The sequence below is a fragment of the Pleurodeles waltl genome, chromosome 10 (genome assembly GCF_031143425.1).
Source record: "Pleurodeles waltl isolate 20211129_DDA chromosome 10, aPleWal1.hap1.20221129, whole genome shotgun sequence".
In the NCBI taxonomy this organism is placed as follows: Eukaryota; Metazoa; Chordata; class Amphibia; order Caudata; family Salamandridae; genus Pleurodeles; species Pleurodeles waltl.
Genome location: NC_090449.1, coordinates 693,916,471 through 693,938,722, shown reverse-complemented (window position 1 = coordinate 693,938,722; position 22,252 = coordinate 693,916,471). Strand labels below are relative to the sequence as shown.

General features: G+C 45.3%; 1 protein-coding gene across 5 annotated transcripts in view; it reads right to left on the bottom strand.

Annotated features, from left to right (window-relative positions):
* Positions 1-22,252, bottom strand: part of PFKP (phosphofructokinase, platelet) — a 248,576-nt gene that overhangs the window by 187,032 nt on the left and 39,292 nt on the right. For all 5 annotated transcript variants that reach the window (XM_069211197.1, XM_069211198.1, XM_069211201.1 and 2 more), the window contains exon 3: positions 827-904. In XM_069211197.1, coding sequence (XP_069067298.1) covers positions 827-904 — 78 coding nt within the window. The remainder of the gene's footprint in view (positions 1-826; positions 905-22,252) is intronic.

Genomic DNA, 22,252 nt, shown 5'->3' with positions numbered 1-22,252 from the left:
ATGTCAGCAATGCCTTTTTGAGATGCTATCTGTCACAGTATCTTTGAGGGTTTCAGCTGTGCATTTGGTGGTCAAGACGCAAGTCACCATAACTGGCCAAGTTCATGGCTTTTCAAGTTTTGTAACCACACATTAACTTCACCGGTGATTTCACTGTGGGGGTTTAAATGGTATGGAACATACGTAACGTTGTTATGATTATATCTATATATGTGTGTGCATACCTAAATAAAGAAGGGATTATATATCTGCTAAAGAAAGAAAGATACAGTAGGCATTCTTATCTGCGAAATAATAGAATTGTGCCAAGAGGATGGTTTAGGCTGTGCTCCACAACCAACCTAATTTCTCTAATTACCTATCCTGCTTTATTGTCTATACACGAACACACCTGAAGCCATTTTAATATCTTGCAGGATTAGAAACGCCTACAATGAGTTATACCCTTAACCAACATTCTGAAAAGGATTCTTCCTCTTTAAAACTGGAATACGCCCATAGTTCTGTATTGAATCCTTGATAAAAACTTTAAAGTTGTTTGAGTTGGATAAAAACAATTTGAACCAATTTTCCCATTCTAGAAGAAGCCTGAAATGTGTTTTGATCTAGGTAAATATTATGAAACAGGTATCCTAGTGTTTAGCGTAGCACAGAATGTTTTCTTCATTTCAGTCTATGGGGTTATAGGATGTGGAAAATGGTTCTTATAAAAAAGCTAATGAAATATCATCTTACTGAGTCATGCAGCAGAGAAAATAGTTATCATGTTTGCAAATGTGTGCTATCCTTCACAACTTATAATATTTTTCTTCGACACTATACATACCACTTGTAGAATGCTTGACACACTTTCCCATGTGACTTCCACAATATGGTCTCCTCCATCAACCATACCCTGATAGCCCTAAAAGTTTCAAAGGAAAGCAAACAGTGTTAGGAAGCAAGTCTGAGGAATTAAATTAACACGTCTGTCAAAATGCTAGGTATTGTGCATGATTCACATCTTTATCATTATCAGCATGCACATTGCTGTATATGATGATGACCTGTGGAACATTCTAAATCTTGTAGCAAAAGTTGTACTTGAACAAACTGCAAAGCAAGTCATACAGCAGAAGAATTTGCACAGAGACTGATAAAAAGAAAGAGAACATGTTTTTTATACAACAGTCAGATCTCGGATGAAACTTTACTGTTGTCCCTAACTGCATGAACATGGTATGCACCCGGCTACCTATACATATGCAGCATCCACGAATCAGTGGCAGCATAAATGGTAGCTGCATAGTTCCCTAGAATTATCTGAAAATTGACGTTCTGCAGAGGGCTGAAGAGGCCTCTATTGAAGAAATAACCTTGTTTAATACTTATATATACACTAGCCTTTTACAGAGCCTGACAATAATTGTGGTCTGCAGTGCTAATCTTTCGTATTGATGTTGCTTGGGTAGAAAACTGACATGTGCCACAACAGAATCAGACAGAAATCAACAAATAAATTCCATACTGTCAGGTAAATAAGCATAGAATGAGAGGGGACTGAATGGACGAATTGAGTGAGTATCATATAAAGATGCAACTCATGATTAAACAACTTTAAGTGTGAGGGGCATGTTCAGCTTAGGTAAAAGCTGGGTCTTGAATACTTTCATAACTTAAGCCAAGAATTCTTTAAGCTCATTGACAAAGGGGGAGTTCATGTTCATAGTCACTGATGCAGGATTCCTTCTACCACCCTGTCAACAAACCATGCTCATCCGTTATTCAAGCTTACTTAAATAGAAGATCTTCTTACAATATATAACACAGTTAAAGACATACCTCTGCCCAACCTCTGAAGCAGCATGAGGGGAAAAGGCAATGCTCCTCCTAGACAGACAGATGCAGCCCCCCCCACCCATCTCAATCCTGCCTCCACCTCTTCCCAATAGCTCTCCCACTGACACTTTCCACATGATCTGTGCAGGTGGAAAATTACTTTTTTTTCTTTCTGGAATTGAGAAGAAATGCCAGAAAACTAACCCCTCATTACTGGGGCAGTGCAGTCACTCCCCCTTTTTGGGGAAAATTCCTGTAAATGCTGGAAACTGGTGCAGGGATACTGGCTGGTGTCAGAGATTTCGGTCCCCGGTACGGTTGCACTAAATTCCTGCACACTTAATATGAAGACCTCAAAGGTGGTGACATTTTTGTGGGGTTGGAGGGTCTGAGTGTAGCCTTTGGAGAATGGTAAGCTGAAGGACTTTGAATAGTTTTACTTGAGATCGGGCTACTGATGAACGGGGAGGGTGGAAATCATGGTTGTTAGACTGGAAGGAGTTCTTTGTTATAAAGTGGGTGGAACTAAGTGAGGAAGGTCTAGATTTTCTGTTGTCAAATGGAAGGCTAAGGTACTTCCATGTGTCACTGGATGGGACAGACTGGATAAGGAAATGCAAGCAGACTGGTGGGTATCAGCGATCTTTATATGATGGCCATTCTTGAGTCTCTGTGCATGCGAGAAATTGTGGACAAACAATGCTGAAAGTTTTTCATCCGATATAGATCTTAAAAGAACTGCTGCATATATTGTGCTACACAGGATATTAACAGCTGGAAACAATCAGGGTCAGATGTACAGAGGTTTTGCGACTCTCAGAATTGCGAGATTTAGCGACTTGCAATTTGCAAAACCTAATGTACAACAGTATCTCAGACACCTGTTAGCGATTCCCAAAGGGGTCGCAAGGGACCTACCTCATTAATATTCATGAAGCAGGTTGCAGTTTGAGGCCCATTTGGGAATGGCTGCACTTACAGAGATGGTGGCCTGCTGGGGTCAGCAGACCACCATGTCTGTGACTGCTTTTTAAATAAATTTGTTTTTTTTGTTTTTAAATGCTATCCTATTCACAAAGGGGAAGGGGTCTTTTATGGGTTACCACCAAACTGAAATTGGTGGTAACTGCGATTGTTTTGCAACTGCATCCACAAACACAAAACAGTCATACATGGGCCTGCGAAGAGCTATTAGGAAGGGATGTCCTTAGAATGCCTCTTCCTATTTAGCAAATCTGTAAAAGGTTAGCGACTCACAAAATAGGGATGGCACATGCTGCAAAGCCATTTTACGGTCACAAAAGGCAAATTTTGCCGTTTGCAACCGCAAAATAGCTTTGGACATCTAGGCCTAAGTCCGCACCAAAAGTGACCTGCTGTTTTATTTGTGAGGTGTTACAGCACCAGTATTACACAGAAAGATTTGATTGATGATGTGCCAATGGAAATACCAACAATTAAAACTACGGTTCATTTACCTGTAATAAAGATTTATAAAAGGAAACATTTGCATTATTTTTTTCTATTGTTCCCGTTTGACGCTGCGTCAGTGTTGTCAAGATGGTGGGAAATAAATCACTAAGAAGTTGGTTAGCTGGAGACTGAAATACAAAGTGTGCACCACATTATCACTTCCTAAAAACAATTACATTTCTTCGGTCATGATAACCTGTGCATGATCCCCAGTGAAGAACTAGTCAAGATTTATGGCTGGCAATAACCATAACAGACACAATACCTAAAGATTATAATGTCTCAGAGGGATTATCTAGTACGAAAGAAGGAGCAGTACCTGTTCACAGTTTTCATTCAAAATTATAGCTTTACTGATTTCACAACATTTGCACTACTTTTGTAACTATTCAAAAGTTTATTAGATACTAAGCCAAACACATCATTGACTACTGCAGCAAAGGGGAGTGGAGATACCAGGATAAAATGTGAGAATAATGCATCACTCCAAATGACTCCATCTAGTGAAGTAAGCAATAGATTTAGTAAATATCAACAAAATGTGAAGTCTCATACAAGTAATGTCTAATTATAAAGTTATCTTTTCCCCATTCAAAGCATTTGGATCCTCTTCACAAAGGTAAATTACGACCAAATTCATCTTTTTATGCCTGCAAGGAACCCACAAAAGGATTCTGGGTGGGCGTAAATGTTTTCCCTGGTGCAGAATTCTGCGCCACAAATGTGGAGAAATCCACAGTAGTACATTCCCACCAAATGTGTGGAAAGTGTATTAAAAGATTGGGAATTCCCACAATCATATCAGTTTGTTGGGCATTAACAACCTTCTCTTTGACCCGTTTTCATCTTGGAAATAGTCGGAGATTTACAACATCCAAGGGTAGTGAGTCACCAACAAACGTGTAAAGGAAAAGCTTTCTCCAGGGGGGAAAACGTTTTTTTCCTCGAGAAAAAAAATATTAGTATTTACGGGGGGGTCCTTTTAGGAAAAGTCACTTTATTCCCAGAAGCACATCTGGAAACCTGTACCTAGTATAGTTTCCCAAGCGCACGCCTGGGAATAGAAAATACTTTAAAAGTACAATCAGTCCAAAATGCAAACGTACACCCACATTTTTAAAAAATTTTGTGAAAAGGCTGGTGTGTTGTTAATTAATTTTTGCACGTTCTTGGTCCTTCTTCCTTGTACATTGGCATGTTCATGTACAATCATATTTATAATGCAGTACACTTTAAAGACTTGTTTTTCGCAATGGATATTTGCTGTGCAAAATGCTTTCCTTCTCGTTTATTCAGATGTTTCTACTTCTAAAAAAGACCACTGTTCGCTAATGAATAGACTTGTTATATAGGGCCAGATGTATCATTCACAATAGCGATTACCTAATTGGGATTTTTAGTGAATCGCAATTTAGTAATCGTTATTGGAATGTATGAAACTCAAGGAGTTTCATACTGCGATTCGCAAGGGCTCGCAAATGGACCTACCTCATTAATATTCATGAGGTAGGTTGCAATTTGCGAGCCATTGCAAATGGCTGCAAACACAGGGATGGTGGCCTGCTGGGCACAGCAGACCACGATGTCTGTGATTGTTTTTCAATAAAGCAATCTTATTTTTTTAATGCAGCCCGTTTTCCTTAAAGGGAAACGGGATGCATTTAAAAATGAAAAATTAAATGTTTTCTTTTCATTTTTTAAGAGCAGGCAGTGGTCGATTGGACCACTGCCTGCTCTTAAAAAATGTTTTCGCATGCATTCACAAAGGGGAAGGGGTCCCTTTGGGACCCCTTCCTCTTTGTGAATGGGTTACCACCAATTGAAATTGGTGGCAACTGAGATTGTTTTGCAACCGCATTCACTGTCACAAAACAATCATACATACCTCTGTGATTGGGTATTAGGGAGGGATGCCCTTGACACGCCCCTTCCTAGTACAGAATCGGTATGTAGTCGCAAATCCAAAAACAAGTTACCGAATCGCAAATTGGACTTGTTACATACAAAAATGCATTTTTGCGATCGCAAATGGCCCATAGGACCGTTTCCGATCGCCAAAACGTTTGATACATCTGGCCCTTGGAGTGTTAGATATGAAATTTCACACATGGGATTGCAGTTTTGAATGGGAGGATGAATGATGAGAACTTAGACAAAGCAGTCTCACAATAAGACACAGTTGTGGTCTCAGAAGTTGCTGTCTGAAGAATATTTTGTTCCTGTGAGAGGATGGGGAGTGACCACTGTAGTGTCCTTCCTAGCCCGGAAGCATGCAAAAGAACACGCCACACACAGAGCTCTAGATTAGATGTCTTTATTCCTCAGCATACAATCACACACTACTCTTATTACGTCATAACCGCTAATAACTACACCTTAACACCTCCCAGCAAGTTACGTGATCGCTCTCTTAGATCCACCCAGAACAGCAAGGGACCTAGAGAAATAGTCTCACAATGCTACATCTTCCCCCTAGTTAAAGAGTCTTTGCAAAACGAGCTTGACAGTGATCGACTTGGTCTGGTTTCTACTTGTCATAGCTGGCATTGCTTTTTGGTCTTGTGGGTGTGGCAAGAATTTTTCTGGAACTGTCTGGTGTCCATTTTCCCTTCTGGCTGTGACATATTTGGTTTTTCTTTCGCTTTGCAACCTGTTATGAAGTGGTTTTCTTTTCCTCAACTTTTGCACACCTTTCCTATGGCTGGATATTTACTTTCATGGGATATGAAAACCCGCATCGGAAACACAACTTTTCCTTCTTTGATGATGTCAACCTCCAAGCATCTGCTTCGTGTAGGAGGCTGGCCTGGCTTATAGTGGATACCTGTTGGTACTTACAGCTTGTGCCAGGTCCAGTTATCCCTTATTAGTAGATTAGTAGTGTTCTAGCAGCTTAGGCTGATAGAGGTAGCTAGAGCAGAGCAGCTTAGGCTGAACTAGGAGACATGCAAAGCTCCTACTATACCACTTATATCATATAACACTATATCATAAGAATCACAATACTCAGAGTTACTAAAAATAAAGGTACTTTATTTTAGTGACAGTGTGCCAAAAATATTTCAGAGGATATACTCCCTTAGGAGTTAAGTAAAATACACAAAATACACACACAAACCAAAATCAGGTAAGTAAACAGTTAAAAAAGTAGTGCAAACACTGTAGAATACAATAGGATGCAATAGGCCTAGGGGCAACACAAAGCATATACTAAGAAAGTGGAATGCGAACCACTTAGGGACCCCAGGCCTAGTGTAGGGTGTAGAGTGTCCCTGGGAGTGTAAGAAAACACTAAGGGTCTCCAAGATACCCCACCCCAAGACCCTGAAAAGTAGGAGTAAAGTTACTCTACTTCCCCAGAAACACACTAAAGTTGTGATAGGAGATTCTGCAAAGACCACAACTGACTGCAAAGCACTGAAGACGGATAATCACTAGACCTGGAGTAATGAATTTTTAAAGAGTAAAGTGTAAAACAACGACAATAAGCAAAAAGTGCCAACCGTGGCTATCTGGTCATGCTGGATCGGGTCAAAGTGAAACGTTCAGGCTGACCACGATGGAATGCAGATTGACTACAGACCCAGGTTAGTCCCGCTGACGTTCTACCTTCTCAAGTTTTGTGCCAAGAGTACTGTTCGCATTGGAGAGGGTTGCGGAGAGCAAGGAGAATATTGCGGGTAGTTGTCGCTGTGGCATGAAGAGCAGGTCAGGTGTTTTACGTTGGCGGTCCCACGCAGGCTATCAATCCTACTGTGGTAAGAGACGGGCTGGTGGTGCCTTGCACTGATTTTCGGTACGAGTGGTGAAGTCATGTTGCAAACTGACTTATTTGCAAAGAGCTTGATTTAAGAGTCTGTGAGCCACATTAAAGGTCCTAGACCTGAGAGACACCACTTGGGGATCAGGAATTTGCTGTAGCTGGGTCCAGGAGCCGGTTGGTGAGCCTTTTATGTCCCTGAGGTTCACATCAGGAGACCAGTAGGAGTGGATGGTGAGCCTTTTATGTCCCTGAGGCTTACATCAGGAAGCCAGCAGACTAGCCCTTGGAGTCACTCTGGGGTCCTGTGTTCTAGATGAAGTTGCATATCCAGTTCTTCTTTCCAAAGCAAGAGGGCAGCAGGTCAGCACATAAGGGCAGCAGTTCCTTTAGAGCAGCAGTCCAGCAGTGGTAGTCCTTCCACAAATACAGCAGTCCTTCTTCCTGGCAGAGTATCCACATTTCCATAAGTGTACTGAAGAGCTGGTGTCTGAGGTCCTACCTTTATACCCTGGTGACCTGGTTCTGGAAGGTGGGAGAAGCTTATTTGTTTTGAAGCACATGGAATTTTAGTTGGCCCGGCAGGCACACCTAATCCCTCTACTGTGTGACTGTATTGAAGGATTTCACAAAGTCTGTCAGTTACACCCAGTCTTGTGGCCCAAGAGAGACTACAGACACAAAAGGGCTAAAGACAGGAAAATGCCAGCTTTCTAAAGTGGCATTTTCAAAATTGTAATAAAAAAATCCGAATTTACAGTTCAAGAGGGCTTATCATTACATATCGGTAGACACCAAACATCGGTGTATGGTACACCACTCTAAGGGGAATTCTAAGTAAATGAAATATGCCAAATAGGTATAAGCCAATGTAGTCATCTTTTGGGGGAAGGAACCCTAGCACTTTAGCACTAGATGGCAGTGGTAAAGTGCACAGAGTCCTGAGGCCAACAAAATAGATTTAGAAAAATGGAGGAGAGGCAAAACGTTTGAGGGAAGACCACCCTAAGGTTGACAGGCTTACATTCTGAATATGTAGCCTCCCTCCATCCCTCGTGTTGTAAAACCCCTATCTAAACATTTCTGAACTCAACGAACCTCGAGATGCTATTCAACTCTGACTTTTCGCTTGCTCCTAAAATCAAAGTGGTAGTCATGGTACTAAACTCTCAGAGCCTTTTAAAAGTATGGCAATGGTTTATTTATCTGCAGACACAATTTCTATAAATCAATGCCACAGTGGCAAAGACACATACAATCCTTTTCATTCTATGAATAGTGACACACTCCTTACAATGTTACTTGTTTGGTATTGACCATTTACCATGTTTTTGTTAATGTTAAGGAAGTTATATATATATATATATATATATATATATATATATATATATATATATATATATGTGAAAAGAAAACAACACTAGCACAGTGAAGACGCACACTCAGGAATTCGCAAACTAGTAGTATTTATTAACACAACGCGTTTCGGCTGTCTTGCAGCCTTGTTCCTTTTTTATAACTCTGCTGCCTAATGTCTATGACTTTAGTGAATGTGAGAAGATATTTAATGTTGCAATGGGGACTATTATAGCTGGTGTAATTCCCATAGTGCCAGAGGACACCTACTGTTACAACTGATATGTAATGACTTAGTGAAAGCGTTTCATCATCATTATTCATATGGCTTTTATGACATTATTATCATTGCTACTGGTGTCTGATAATATGAGACTGATGTAACCTAAAATGTGTGATTGAGTATTGTAAGGAAATGCCTCCTTGGCATGGTTGCCCCCTGACTTTTTGCCTTTGCTGATGCTATGTTTACCATTGAAAGTGTGCTGAGGCCTGCTAACCAGGCCCCAGCACCAGTGTTCTTTCCCTAACCTGTACTTTTGTATCCACAATTGGCAGACCCTGGCATCCAGATAAGTCCCTTGTAACTGGTACTTCTAGTACCAAGGGCCCTGATGCCAAGGAAGGTCTCTAAGGGCTGCAGCATGTCTTATGCCACCCTGGAGACCTCTCACTCAGCACAGACACACTGCTTGCCAGCTTGTGTGTGCTAGTGAGGACAAAACGAGTAAGTCGACATGGCACTCCCCTCAGGGTGCCATGCCAGCCTCTCACTGCCTATGCAGTATAGGTAAGCCACCCCTCTAGCAGGCCTTACAGCCCTAAGGCAGGGTGCACTATACCATAGGTGAGGATACCAGTGCATGAGCATGGTACCCCTACAGTGTCTAAACAAAACCTTAGACATTGTAAGTGCAGGGTAGCCATAAGAGTATATGGTCTGAGAGTCTGTCAAACACGAACTCCACAGCACCATAATGGCTACACTGAAAACTGGGAAGTTTGGTATCAAACTTCTCAGCACAATAAATGCACACTGATGCCAGTGTACATTTTATTGTAAAATACACCACAGAGGGCACCTTAGAGGTGCCCACTGAAACTTAACCGACTATCTGTGTAGGCTGACTAGTTTTAGCAGCCTGCCACAAACCGAGACATGTTGCTGGCCCCATGGGGAGAGTGCCTTTGTCACTCTGAGGCCAGTAACAAAGCCTGCACTGGGTGGAGATGCTAACACCTCCCCCAGGCAGGAATTGTCACACCTGGCGGTGAGCCTCAAAGGCTCACCTCCTTTGTGCCAACCCAGCAGGACACTCCAGCTAGTGGAGTTGCCCGCCCCCTCCGGCCAGGCCCCACTTTTGGCGGCAAGGCCGGAGAAAATAATGAGAAAAACAAGGAGGAGTCACTGGCCAGTCAGGACAGCCCCTAAGGTGTCCTGAGCTGAAGTGACTCTAACTTTTAGAAATCCTCCATCTTGCAGATGGAGGATTCCCCCAATAGGGTTAGGATTGTGTCCCCCTCCTCTTGGGAGGAGGCACAAAGAGGGTGTACCCACCCTCAGGGCTAGTAGCCATTGGCTACTAACCCCCCAGACCTAAACACGCCCTTAAATTTAGTATTTAAGGGCTACCCTGAACCCTAGAAAATTAGATTCCTGCAACTACAAGAAGAAGGACTGCCCAGCTGAAAACCCCTGCAGCGGAAGACCAGAAGACGACAACTGCCTTGGCTCCAGAAACTCACCGGCCTGTCTCCTGCCTTCCAAAGATCCTGCTCCAGCGACGCCTTCCAAAGGGACCAGCGACCTCGACATCCTCTGAGGACTGCCCCTGCTTCGAAAAGACAAGAAACTCCCGAGGACAGCGGACCTGCTCCAAGAAAAGCTGCAACTTTGTTTCCAGCAGCTTTAAAGAACCCTGCAAGCTCCCCGCAAGAAGCGTGAGACTTGCAACACTGCACCCGGCGACCCCGACTCGGCTGGTGGCGATCCAACACCTCAGGAGGGACCCCAGGACTACTCTGATACTGTGAGTACCAAAACCTGTCCCCCCTGAGCCCCCACAGCGCCGCCTGCAGAGGGAATCCCGAGGCTTCCCCTGACCGCGACTCTTTGAACCTAAAGTCCCGACGCCTGGGAGAGACCCTGCACCCGCAGCCCCCAGGACCTAAAGGACCGGACTTTCACTGGAGAAGTGACCACCAGGAGTCCCTCTCCCTTACCCAAGTGGAGGTTTCCCCGAGGAATCCCCCCCTTGCCTGCCTGCAGCGCTGAAGAGATCCCGAGATCTCTCATAGACTAACATTGCGAACCCGACGCCTGTTTCTACACTGCACCCGGCCGCCCCCGCGCTGCTGAGGGTGAAATTTCTGTGTGGGCTTGTGTCCCCCCCGGTGCCCTACAAAACCCCTCTGGTCTGCCCTCCGAAGACGCGGGTACTTACCTGCAAGCAGACCGGAACCGGGGCACCCCCTTCTCTCCATTCTAGCCTATGTGTTTTGGGCACCACTTTGAACTCTGCACCTGACCGGCCCTGAGCTGCTGGTGTGGTGACTTTGGGGTTGCTCTGAACCCCCAACGGTGGGCTACCTTGGACCAAGAACTAAGCCCTGTAAGTGTCTTACTTACCTGGTTAACCTAACAAATACTTACCTCCCCTAGGAACGGTGAAAATTGCACTGTGTCCACTTTTAAAAAAGCTATTTGTGAATAACTTGAAAAGTATACATGCAATTTTGATGATTTGAAGTTCCTAAAGTACTTACCTGCAATACCTTTCGAATGAGATATTACATGTAGCATTTGAACCTGTGGTTCTTAAAATAAACTAAGAAAAGATATTTTTCTATATAAAAACCTATTGGCTGGATTTGTCTCTGAGTGTGTGTACCTCATTTATTGTCTATGTGTATGTACAACAAATGCTTAACACTACTCCTTGGATAAGCCTACTGCTCGACCACACTACCACAAAATAGAGCATTAGTATTATCTCTTTTTGCCACTATCTTACCTCTAAGGGGAACCCTTGGACTCTGTGCATACTATTCCTTACTTTGAAATAGTGCATACAGAGCCAACTTCCTACATTGGTGGATCAGCGGTGGGGTACAAGACTTTGCATTTGCTGGACTACTCAGCCAATACCTGATCACACGACAAATTCCAAAATTGTCATTAGAAATTCATTTTTGCAATTTGAAAGTTTTCTAAATTCTTAAAAGTCCTGCTAGGGCCTTGTGTGTTAAGTCCCTGTTTAGCATTGTCTTTTAGAGTTTAAAAGTTTGTTAAAGGTTTGAAATTAGATTCTAGAAACAGTTTTAGATTCTTTAAAAAGTCTTCCAACTTTTAGCAAAATAATGTCTGATACAGAGATGAATGTGGTGGAACTCGACACCACACCTTACCTCCATCTTAAGATGAGGGAGCTAAGGTCTCTCTGTAATATCAAAAAAATAACCATTGGCTCCAGACCTACCAAAATTCAGCTCCAGGAGCTGTTGGCAGAGTTTGAAAAAGCCAACCCCTCTGATGATGACATCACAGAGGAAGAAATTAGTGACTTGGAGGCCAATGTCCCTCCTCCAGTCCTAAATAGGGAGAACAGGACCCCTCAAGTCCTGTCTCCAACTGTGTTAGTCAGAAATAGTGAGTCCCTCACAGGAGGGTCCCACATTTCTGAAATCACTGAGGATGCTCTCAGTGAAGATGACCTCCTGTTAGCCAGGATGGCCAAAAGATTGGCTTTAGAGAGACAGCTCCTAGCCATAGAAAAGGAAAGACAAGAGATGGGCCTAGGACCCATCAATGGTGGCAGCAATATAAATAGGGTCAGAGATTCTCCTGACATGTTAAAAATCCCCAAAGGGATTGTGACAACATTTGAAGATGGTGATGACATCACCAAGTGGTTCACAGCTTTTGAGAGGGCTTGTGTAACCAGAAAAGTGAACAGATCTCACTGGGGTGCTCTCCTTTGGGAAATGTTCACTGGAAAGTGTAGGGATAGACTCCTCACACTCTCTGGAAAAGATGCAGAATCTTATGACCTCATGAAGGGTACCCTGATTGAGGGCTTTGGATTCTCCACTGAGGAGTACAGGATTAGATTCAGGGGGGCTCAAAAATCCTCGAGCCAGACCTGGGTTGACTTTGTTGACTACTCAGTGAAAACACTAGATGGTTGGATTCAAGGCAGTGGTGTAAGTAATTATGATGGGCTGTACAATTTATTTGTGAAAGAACACCTGTTAAGTAATTGTTTCAATGATAAACTGCATCAGCATCTGGTAGACCTAGGACCAATTTCTCCCCAAGAATTGGGAAAGAAGGCGGACCATTGGGTCAAGACAAGGGTGTCCAAGACTTCAACAGGGGGTGACCAAAAGAAAGGGGTCACAAAGACTCCCCAGGGGAAGGGTGATGAGACAGCCAAAACTAAAAATAGTAAAGAGTCTTCTACAGGCCCCCAAAAACCTACACAGGAGGGTGGGCCCAGAGCCTCTTCACAAAACAATGGGTACAAGGGTAAAAACTTTGATCCCAAAAAGGCCTGGTGTCATAGCTGTAAACAGCATGGACACCAAACTGGAGACAAGGCCTGTCCCAAGAAAGGTTCCACTCCAAACTCCCATCCAGGTAACACTGGTATGGCTAGTCTCCAAGTGGGATCAACAGTGTGCCCAGAGCAAATCAGGGTCCACACTGAAGCTACTCTAGTTTCTGAGGGTGGGGTGGATTTAGCCACACTAGCTGTCTGGCCGCCTAACATGCAAAAATACAGACAGCAACTCTTAATTAATGGGACTAGAATAGAGGGCCTGAGGGATACAGGTGCCAGTGTCACCATGGTGACAGAGAAACTGGTTTCCCCTGGCCAATACCTGACTGGAAAAACTTACACAGTCACCAACGCTGACAATCAGAGAAAAGTACATCCCATGGCAATGGTTACTTTAGAATGGGGAGGGGTCAATGGCCTGAAACAGGTGGTGGTCTCCTCAAATATCCCAGTGGACTGTCTGCTTGGAAATGACCTGGAGTCCTCAGCATGGGCTGAGGTAGAGCTAAAAACCCATGCAGCAATGCTGGGTATCCCTGAACTGGTGTGTGTGAAAACAAGAGCACAATGCAAGGCACAGGGTGAACAAGTAGAGCTGGAGTCTGGAAGAATGGCCCAGCCTACCAAGAGAACAGGAAAGTCAGTTGGGAAACCAACTGCAACACCGCAAAAGAAAGGGAACCTCTCTTCTCAGGAAGAAGTTCTGCCCTCTGAGGGAACTGAGCCTTTGGAGCTTGAACCTTATCAGGTTGAGCTCTTAGGCCCAGGGGGACCCTCAAGGGAGGAGCTGTGTAAGGGACAAGAAACCTGTCCCTCTCTTGAAGGCCTTAGGCAGCAAGCTGCTGAAGAGTCCAAAGGCAAGAAAAATGGAACGCATAGGGTCTATTGGGAAGATGGACTCCTGTACACTGAGGCCAGAGACCCCAAACCTGGTGCCACTAGGAGAGTGGTAGTGCCTCAGCTGTTCAGGAAGTTCATCCTAACATTGGCCCATGACATTCCCCTTGCTGGACATTTGGGACAAACCAAGACGTGGGAGAGGTTAGTCAACCACTTCTACTGGCCCAATATGTCCAACATGGTTAAGGAGTTTTGCCTCTCCTGCCCCACCTGTCAAGCCAGTGGTAAGACAGGTGGGCATCCAAAGGCCCCCCTCATTCCACTTCCAGTGGTGGGGGTTCCCTTTGAAAGAGTGGGTGTGGACATAGTTGGTCCACTAGAACCTCCCACAGCCTCAGGAAATATGTATATCCTGGTAGTAGTGGATCATGCTACCAGGTATCCTGAAGCTATTCCCCTTAGGTCGACTACTGCCCCTGCAGTAGCCAAGGCCCTCATTGGTATCTTTACCAGAGTGGGTTTCCCTAAGGAGGTGGTGTCTGACAGAGGTACCAACTTCATGTCAGCATACCTAAAGCACATGTGGAATGAGTGTGGAGTGACTTATAAATTCACTACACCATACCATCCACAAACTAATGGCTTGGTTGAGAGATTCAACAAGACATTAAAAGGCATGATCATGGGGCTCCCAGAAAAACTCAAAAGGAGATGGGATGTCCTCTTGCCATGCCTGCTTTTCGCTTACAGAGAGGTGCCACAGAAGGGAGTAGGATTCTCACCCTTTGAACTTCTGTTTGGTCATCCTGTAAGGGGACCACTTGCCCTTGTTAAAGAAGGCTGGGAGAGACCTCTCCATGAGCCTAAACAGGACATAGTGGACTATGTACTTGGCCTTCGCTCTAGAATGGCAGAGTACATGGAAAAGGCAACCAAAAACCTTGAGGCTAGCCAACAACTCCAGAAGTTTTGGTATGACCAAAAGGCTGCACTGGTTGAGTTCCAACCAGGGCAGAAAGTCTGGGTTCTGGAGCCTGTGGCTCCCAGGGCACTCCAGGACAAATGGAGTGGCCCTTACCCAGTACTAGAAAGGAAGAGTCAGGTCACCTACCTGGTGGACCTGGGCACAAGCAGGAGCCCCAAGAGGGTGATCCATGTGAACCGCCTTAAGCTCTTCCATGACAGGGCTGATGTCAATCTGTTGATGGTAACAGATGAGGATCAGGAGGCAGAGAGTGAACCTCTCCCTGATCTTCTCTCATCAGACCCAAAAGATGGCACAGTAGATGGAGTGATCTACTCAGACACCCTCTCTGGCCAGCAGCAAGCTGATTGTAGGAGAGTCCTACAACAGTTTCCTGAACTCTTCTCCTTAACCCCTGGTCAGACACACCTGTGTACCCATGATGTGGACACAGGAGACAGCATGCCTGTCAAGAACAAAATCTTTAGACAATCTGACCATTTTAAAGAAAGTATCAAGATGGAAGTCCACAAGATGCTGGAATTGGGAGTAATTGAGCGCTCTGACAGCCCCTGGGCTAGCCCAGTGGTCTTAGTCCCCAAACCTCACACCAAAGATGGAAAGAAAGAGATGAGGTTTTGTGTGGACTACAGAGGGCTCAATTCTGTCACCAAGACAGATGCCCATCCAATTCCAAGAGCTGATGAGCTCATTGATAAATTAGGTGCTGCCAAATTTCTAAGTACCTTTGACTTGACAGCAGGGTACTGGCAAATAAAAATGGCACCTGGAGCAAAAGAAAAGACAGCATTCTCCACACCTGATGGGCATTATCAGTTTACTGTTATGCCCTTTGGTTTAAAGAATGCCCCTGCCACCTTCCAAAGGTTGGTGAATCAAGTCCTTGCTGGCTTGGAGTCCTTTAGCACAGCTTATCTTGATGATATTGCTGTCTTTAGCTCCACCTGGCAGGATCACCTGGTCCACCTGAAGAAGGTTTTGAAGGCTCTGCAATCTGCAGGCCTCTCTATCAAGGCATCCAAATGCCAGATAGGGCAGGGAACTGTGGTTTACTTGGGACACCTTGTAGGTGGAGGCCAAGTTCAGCCACTCCAACCCAAGATCCAGACTATTCTGGACTGGGTAGCTCCAAAAACCCAGACTCAAGTCAGGGCATTCCTTGGCTTGACTGGGTATTACAGGAGGTTTGTGAAGGGATATGGATCCATTGTGACAGCCCTCACTGAACTCACCTCCAAGAAAATGCCCAAGAAAGTGAACTGGACTGTGGAATGCCAACAGGCCTTTGACACCCTGAAACAGGCAATGTGCTCAGCACCAGTTCTAAAAGCTCCAGATTATTCTAAGCAGTTCATTGTGCAGACTGATGCCTCTGAACATGGGATAGGGGCAGTTTTGTCCCAAACAAATGATGATGGCCTTGACCAGCCTGTTGCTTTCATTAGCAGGAGGTTACTCCCCAGGGAGCAGCGTTGGAGTGCCATTGAGAGGGAGGCCTTTGCTGTGGTTTGGTCCCTGAAGAAGCTGAGACCATACCTCTTTGGGACTCACTTCCTAGTTCAAACTGACCACAGACCTCTCAAATGGCTGATGCAAATGAAAGGTGAAAATCCTAAACTGTTGAGGTGGTCCATCTCCCTACAGGGAATGGACTTTATAGTGGAACACAGACCTGGGACTGCCCATGCCAATGCAGATGGCCTTTCCAGGTTCTTCCACTTAGAAAATGAAGACTCTCTTGGGAAAGGTTAGTCTCATCCTCTTTCGTTTGGGGGGGGGTTGTGTAAGGAAATGCCTCCTTGGCATGGTTGCCCCCTGACTTTTTGCCTTTGCTGATGCTATGTTTACCATTGAAAGTGTGCTGAGGCCTGCTAACCAGGCCCCAGCACCAGTGTTCTTTCCCTAACCTGTACTTTTGTATCCACAATTGGCAGACCCTGGCATCCAGATAAGTCCCTTGTAACTGGTACTTCTAGTACCAAGGGCCCTGATGCCAAGGAAGGTCTCTAAGGGCTGCAGCATGTCTTATGCCACCCTGGAGACCTCTCACTCAGCACAGACACACTGCTTGCCAGCTTGTGTGTGCTAGTGAGGACAAAACGAGTAAGTCGACATGGCACTCCCCTCAGGGTGCCATGCCAGCCTCTCACTGCCTATGCAGTATAGGTAAGCCACCCCTCTAGCAGGCCTTACAGCCCTAAGGCAGGGTGCACTATACCATAGGTGAGGGTACCAGTGCATGAGCATGGTACCCCTACAGTGTCTAAACAAAACCTTAGACATTGTAAGTGCAGGGTAGCCATAAGAGTATATGGTCTGAGAGTCTGTCAAACACGAACTCCACAGCACCATAATGGCTACACTGAAAACTGGGAAGTTTGGTATCAAACTTCTCAGCACAATAAATGCACACTGATGCCAGTGTACATTTTATTGTAAAATACACCACAGAGGGCACCTTAGAGGTGCCCCCTGAAACTTAACCGACTATCTGTGTAGGCTGACTAGTTTTAGCAGCCTGCCACAAACCGAGACATGTTGCTGGCCCCATGGGGAGAGTGCCTTTGTCACTCTGAGGCCAGTAACAAAGCCTGCACTGGGTGGAGATGCTAACACCTCCCCCAGGCAGGAATTGTCACACCTGGCGGTGAGCCTCAAAGGCTCACCTCCTTTGTGCCAACCCAGCAGGACACTCCAGCTAGTGGAGTTGCCCGCCCCCTCCGGCCAGGCCCCACTTTTGGCGGCAAGGCCGGAGAAAATAATGAGAAAAACAAGGAGGAGTCACTGGCCAGTCAGGACAGCCCCTAAGGTGTCCTGAGCTGAAGTGACTCTAACTTTTAGAAATCCTCCATCTTGCAGATGGAGGATTCCCCCAATAGGGTTAGGATTGTGTCCCCCTCCCCTTGGGAGGAGGCACAAAGAGGGTGTACCCACCCTCAGGGCTAGTAGCCATTGGCTACTAACCCCCCAGACCTAAACACGCCCTTAAATTTAGTATTTAAGGGCTACCCTGAACCCTAGAAAATTAGATTCCTGCAACTACAAGAAGAAGGACTGCCCAGCTGAAAACCCCTGCAGCGGAAGACCAGAAGACGACAACTGCCTTGGCTCTAGAAACTCACCGGCCTGTCTCCTGCCTTCCAAAGATCCTGCTCCAGCGACGCCTTCCAAAGGGACCAGCGACCTCGACATCCTCTGAGGACTGCCCCTGCTTCGAAAAGACAAGAAACTCCCGAGGACAGCGGACCTGCTCCAAGAAAAGCTGCAACTTTGTTTCCAGCAGCTTTAAAGAACCCTGCAAGCTCCCCGCAAGAAGCGTGAGACTTGCAACACTGCACCCGGCGACCCCGACTCGGCTGGTGGCGATCCAACACCTCAGGAGGGACCCCAGGACTACTCTGATACTGTGAGTACCAAAACCTGTCCCCCCTGAGCCCCCACAGCGCCGCCTGCAGAGGGAATCCCGAGGCTTCCCCTGACCGCAACTCTTTGAACCTAAAGTCCCGACGCCTGGGAGAGACCCTGCACCCGCAGCCCCCAGGACCTAAAGGACCGGACTTTCACTGGAGAAGTGACCCCCAGGAGTCCCTCTCCCTTACCCAAGTGGAGGTTTCCCCGAGGAATCCCCCCCTTGCCTGCCTGCAGCGCTGAAGAGATCCCGAGATCTCTCATAGACTAACATTGCGAACCCGACGCCTGTTTCTACACTGCACCCGGCCGCCCCCGCGCTGCTGAGGGTGAAATTTCTGTGTGGGCTTGTGTCCCCCCCGGTGCCCTACAAAACCCCTCTGGTCTGCCCTCCGAAGACGCGGGTACTTACCTGCAAGCAGACCGGAACCGGGGCACCCCCTTCTCTCCATTCTAGCCTATGTGTTTTGGGCACCACTTTGAACTCTGCACCTGACCGGCCCTGAGCTGCTGGTGTGGTGACTTTGGGGTTGCTCTGAACCCCCAACGGTGGGCTACCTTGGACCAAGAACTAAGCCCTGTAAGTGTCTTACTTACCTGGTTAACCTAACAAATACTTACCTCCCCTAGGAACTGTGAAAATTGCACTAAGTGTCCACTTTTAAAACAGCTATTTGTGAATAACTTGAAAAGTATACATGCAATTTTGATGATTTGAAGTTCCTAAAGTACTTACCTGCAATACCTTTCGAATGAGATATTACATGTAGCATTTGAACCTGTGGTTCTTAAAATAAACTAAGAAAAGATATTTTTCTATATAAAAACCTATTGGCTGGATTTGTCTCTGAGTGTGTGTACCTCATTTATTGTCTATGTGTATGTACAACAAATGCTTAACACTACTCCTTGGATAAGCCTACTGCTCGACCACACTACCACAAAATAGAGCATTAGTATTATCTCTTTTTGCCACTATCTTACCTCTAAGGGGAACCCTTGGACTCTGTGCATACTATTCCTTACTTTGAAATAGTGCATACAGAGCCAACTTCCTACAAGTATGATCTTTGTTACGAAATGGTTAGCTATACCATCAAAGTCTGTAAGATTTGTCTATCCTGTTAAATAGCCCTTTTGTCTAAGGCCTGTGATGACCTTCTCAGCAGCTCCTTCCAAGCAGAGCCATGATATGACTGATGCTGGACCTGGCCCTTTTTGCAGGGTCACCCTCAAACTTTTAGCCTCATAATTGTTCTGGACAGTTTTTCTTGGCTTTGGGACTCTGGGCACTTTACCACTGCTAACCTTTACCAAAGTGCATCTGTTCTCTGTGTAAATTGTATTGTCAACTGGCTTATATATGTTTGGCATATTTGATTTACGAGTAAGTCCTTGGTAAAGTGTACTAGAGATGCCCAGGGCCTGTAAATCAAATGCTACTAGTGGGCCTGCAGCACTGATTGTGCTACCCACATGAGTAGCCCTGTAAACATATCTCAGACCTGCCACTGCAGTGTCTGTGGGTGCAGTCTTGCACTGCCATTTCGACTTGGCAAGTGTACCCACTTTCCATGCCCAGACCTTCTCTTTTTATACATGTAAAGCACCCCTATGGTAGGCCCAAGGTAGCCCAGGAGCAGAGTGCAGTGTATGTTAAAGTTGGGACATGTACTGATGTGTTTTACATGTCCTAACAGTGAAATACTGCCAAATTCGATTTTCACTGTTGCAAGGACTATCTCTCTCATAGGGTTAACATGGAGGCTGTCTTTAAATATTCTTAAAGTGCAGTTGCCATCTGGGAGCAGGTGAATATGGAGTTTGGGGTCTCTAAACTAACAATTTAAAAATACATCTTTTAGTGAAGGTGGTTTTTAGATTGTTAGTTTGAAATGCCACTTTTAGAAATTAGACATTTTCTTGCTTTAACTATTCTGTGACTCTCTCTGTTTGTGGATTCCCTGTGTGGGTCACACTGACTGTTGTGAATCTCCTCTAGACAGTGACACTAAGGGAGCTGGGGTGTAGCCTGCATATCCTGATGAGCCATCTGGGCTAGAGTGGAGGGAGGAGTGGTCACTTACACCTGATGGGCTGTGCCTGCCCTCACACAATGCAGTCTCCAACCCCCTGCTGTGTGTCTGGGGCCTGGCCTGGGCAAAGAAGGATCCTGTAAACAACAGAGACTTTCCTTTGAAGTTTATCTACTTCAAAGGCAAAATGGGGTATCAGTAGTAGACCCAAAACCCCAGAGTTTATATTACTTCAAGATCACTTCTGGATTAAAGAGGAACCTCTGCCAAGAAGAAGAGCTGAAGAATTGAGGAGAAGTGCTGCCCTCGCCTGTGACTGTGCTTTGTTGGGCTGTCTTGCAGTTGCTGCTTTTGCCTGTGAAAGGGGACAAAGACTAGACTTTTTTGTGCATTCCTGCTTGAGAAGAATCTCCAAGGGCTTGGACTGAGCTTGCCTCCTGCTTTGAAGTCCAAGGGCCATCAAAGAATTCCCCTACCAGCACCTGGACTCCCTGCTGAGACTCCTGTCCTGCCAAGTGGTGCACCATCCAGTCTCTGGGCCCTTGAAAGGTGACATTGGCAGAACCAAGACTGAAATCCACACACAGACCACCGTGCGGGAAATTTTTGATGCACCTGCAACGCGGTTGACAAACGATGCACTACCCGCTTCGCGACACTCCACCTGCATTGTGGCTGGGAGATCGACGCATCGTTGCTGGAGAAACAACACAACACCTGCTTGCGGCTGCTGTTAACGAAGCAAACCCCACACAGCGCAGTTTTGCGACACTGTGTGACTGCATTTCACACGCATCGCCGCTGGGTTGTCAAAGTCATCATGAACCTGTGCAGAACCGAGGTGCCCTGTCTGGAAATCGATGCATCACTCTCTTGCATGGGAGAAAAACAATGCATCGCTTACCTGACCAGAGAAGAAATGATGCACGGCCTCACTTGCAAGTAAGGAATCGACGCATCGCTGACCTTTCCGACGCACGCTCGCCCGTTCGGCTTTATTTTTTACACAAACCCGGTACTTTGTGTAACAACAAAAGTTCCATTGTTTTATATAGAGTAAGACACTCATTCTTTTGAAAATTCATATCTTGACTTGTGTATGTTGGATTTTTGTCATTTTGGTCTTGTTTGATTAAGATAAATAGCACCTGTTTTTTTAAACTGGTGTAGTGTCCGTTTTGTAGTGTTTTCACTGTATTACTTTGTGTGTTGGTGCAAATACTACTCACATTGCCTCTGAGATAAGCCTGGCTGCCTGTGCCAAGCTACCAAGGCGGCGGGCAGGGGTTATCCTAGGTGTGTATCTGCACTGCCCTGACTAGAGTGAGGGTCCCTGCTTGGTCAGACTGACTGCCAACCAGAGATCCCATTTCTAACAACTGAGAACCTTTGTCAAAATGAAAGTACGTAAATTAAAGGAAGCAGAAAGTAAAAATGAAGATGTGTGGGATGTACATCATAAAAGAAGGACATGTTCAATTGCTATTGACATAGGTTGAATTGCTTTTACAGTTTTAGGGAAACTGAGCTGAGAAGTGCCTCTTTTTGTAACCTACTTTGGAAGACTTTTTTGAGTCGGGATCATCACTTAACCTCTGTGGACATAGGTCTTTTCCTCACATCACAACAGTACTGGCTATTTCATGTGTCCCTTCAAAACCACTTGGAAAAGTGATGGCGTTTTAGCACGTTTATTTTGAAAACTGGACAGTAAAAATCAGAATTAGTCCCTGTTGTTCATAATTTTCTTGTTGCAAAAGGACTTTCTGTAACTTCTTAGAAGATAGTCTTGCTTTCTCAATTGGGTGAAATTTGGGATGGCTATTTGCTCTCCTGCGTTTTCAAAGTTAATCAGTCACCACTGAAAATGTTTATACAAATGACTAAATAAGTGGGAAGAGGCATACACAGGGAGACGTTGGATCCTTTTGTTAGCTTTCTTTGGCCAGAGGTACTAAGACTAGATTTGCAAAAAGCAGTCAAAAATTGCACAACAACTTTATGTGAATCCTGT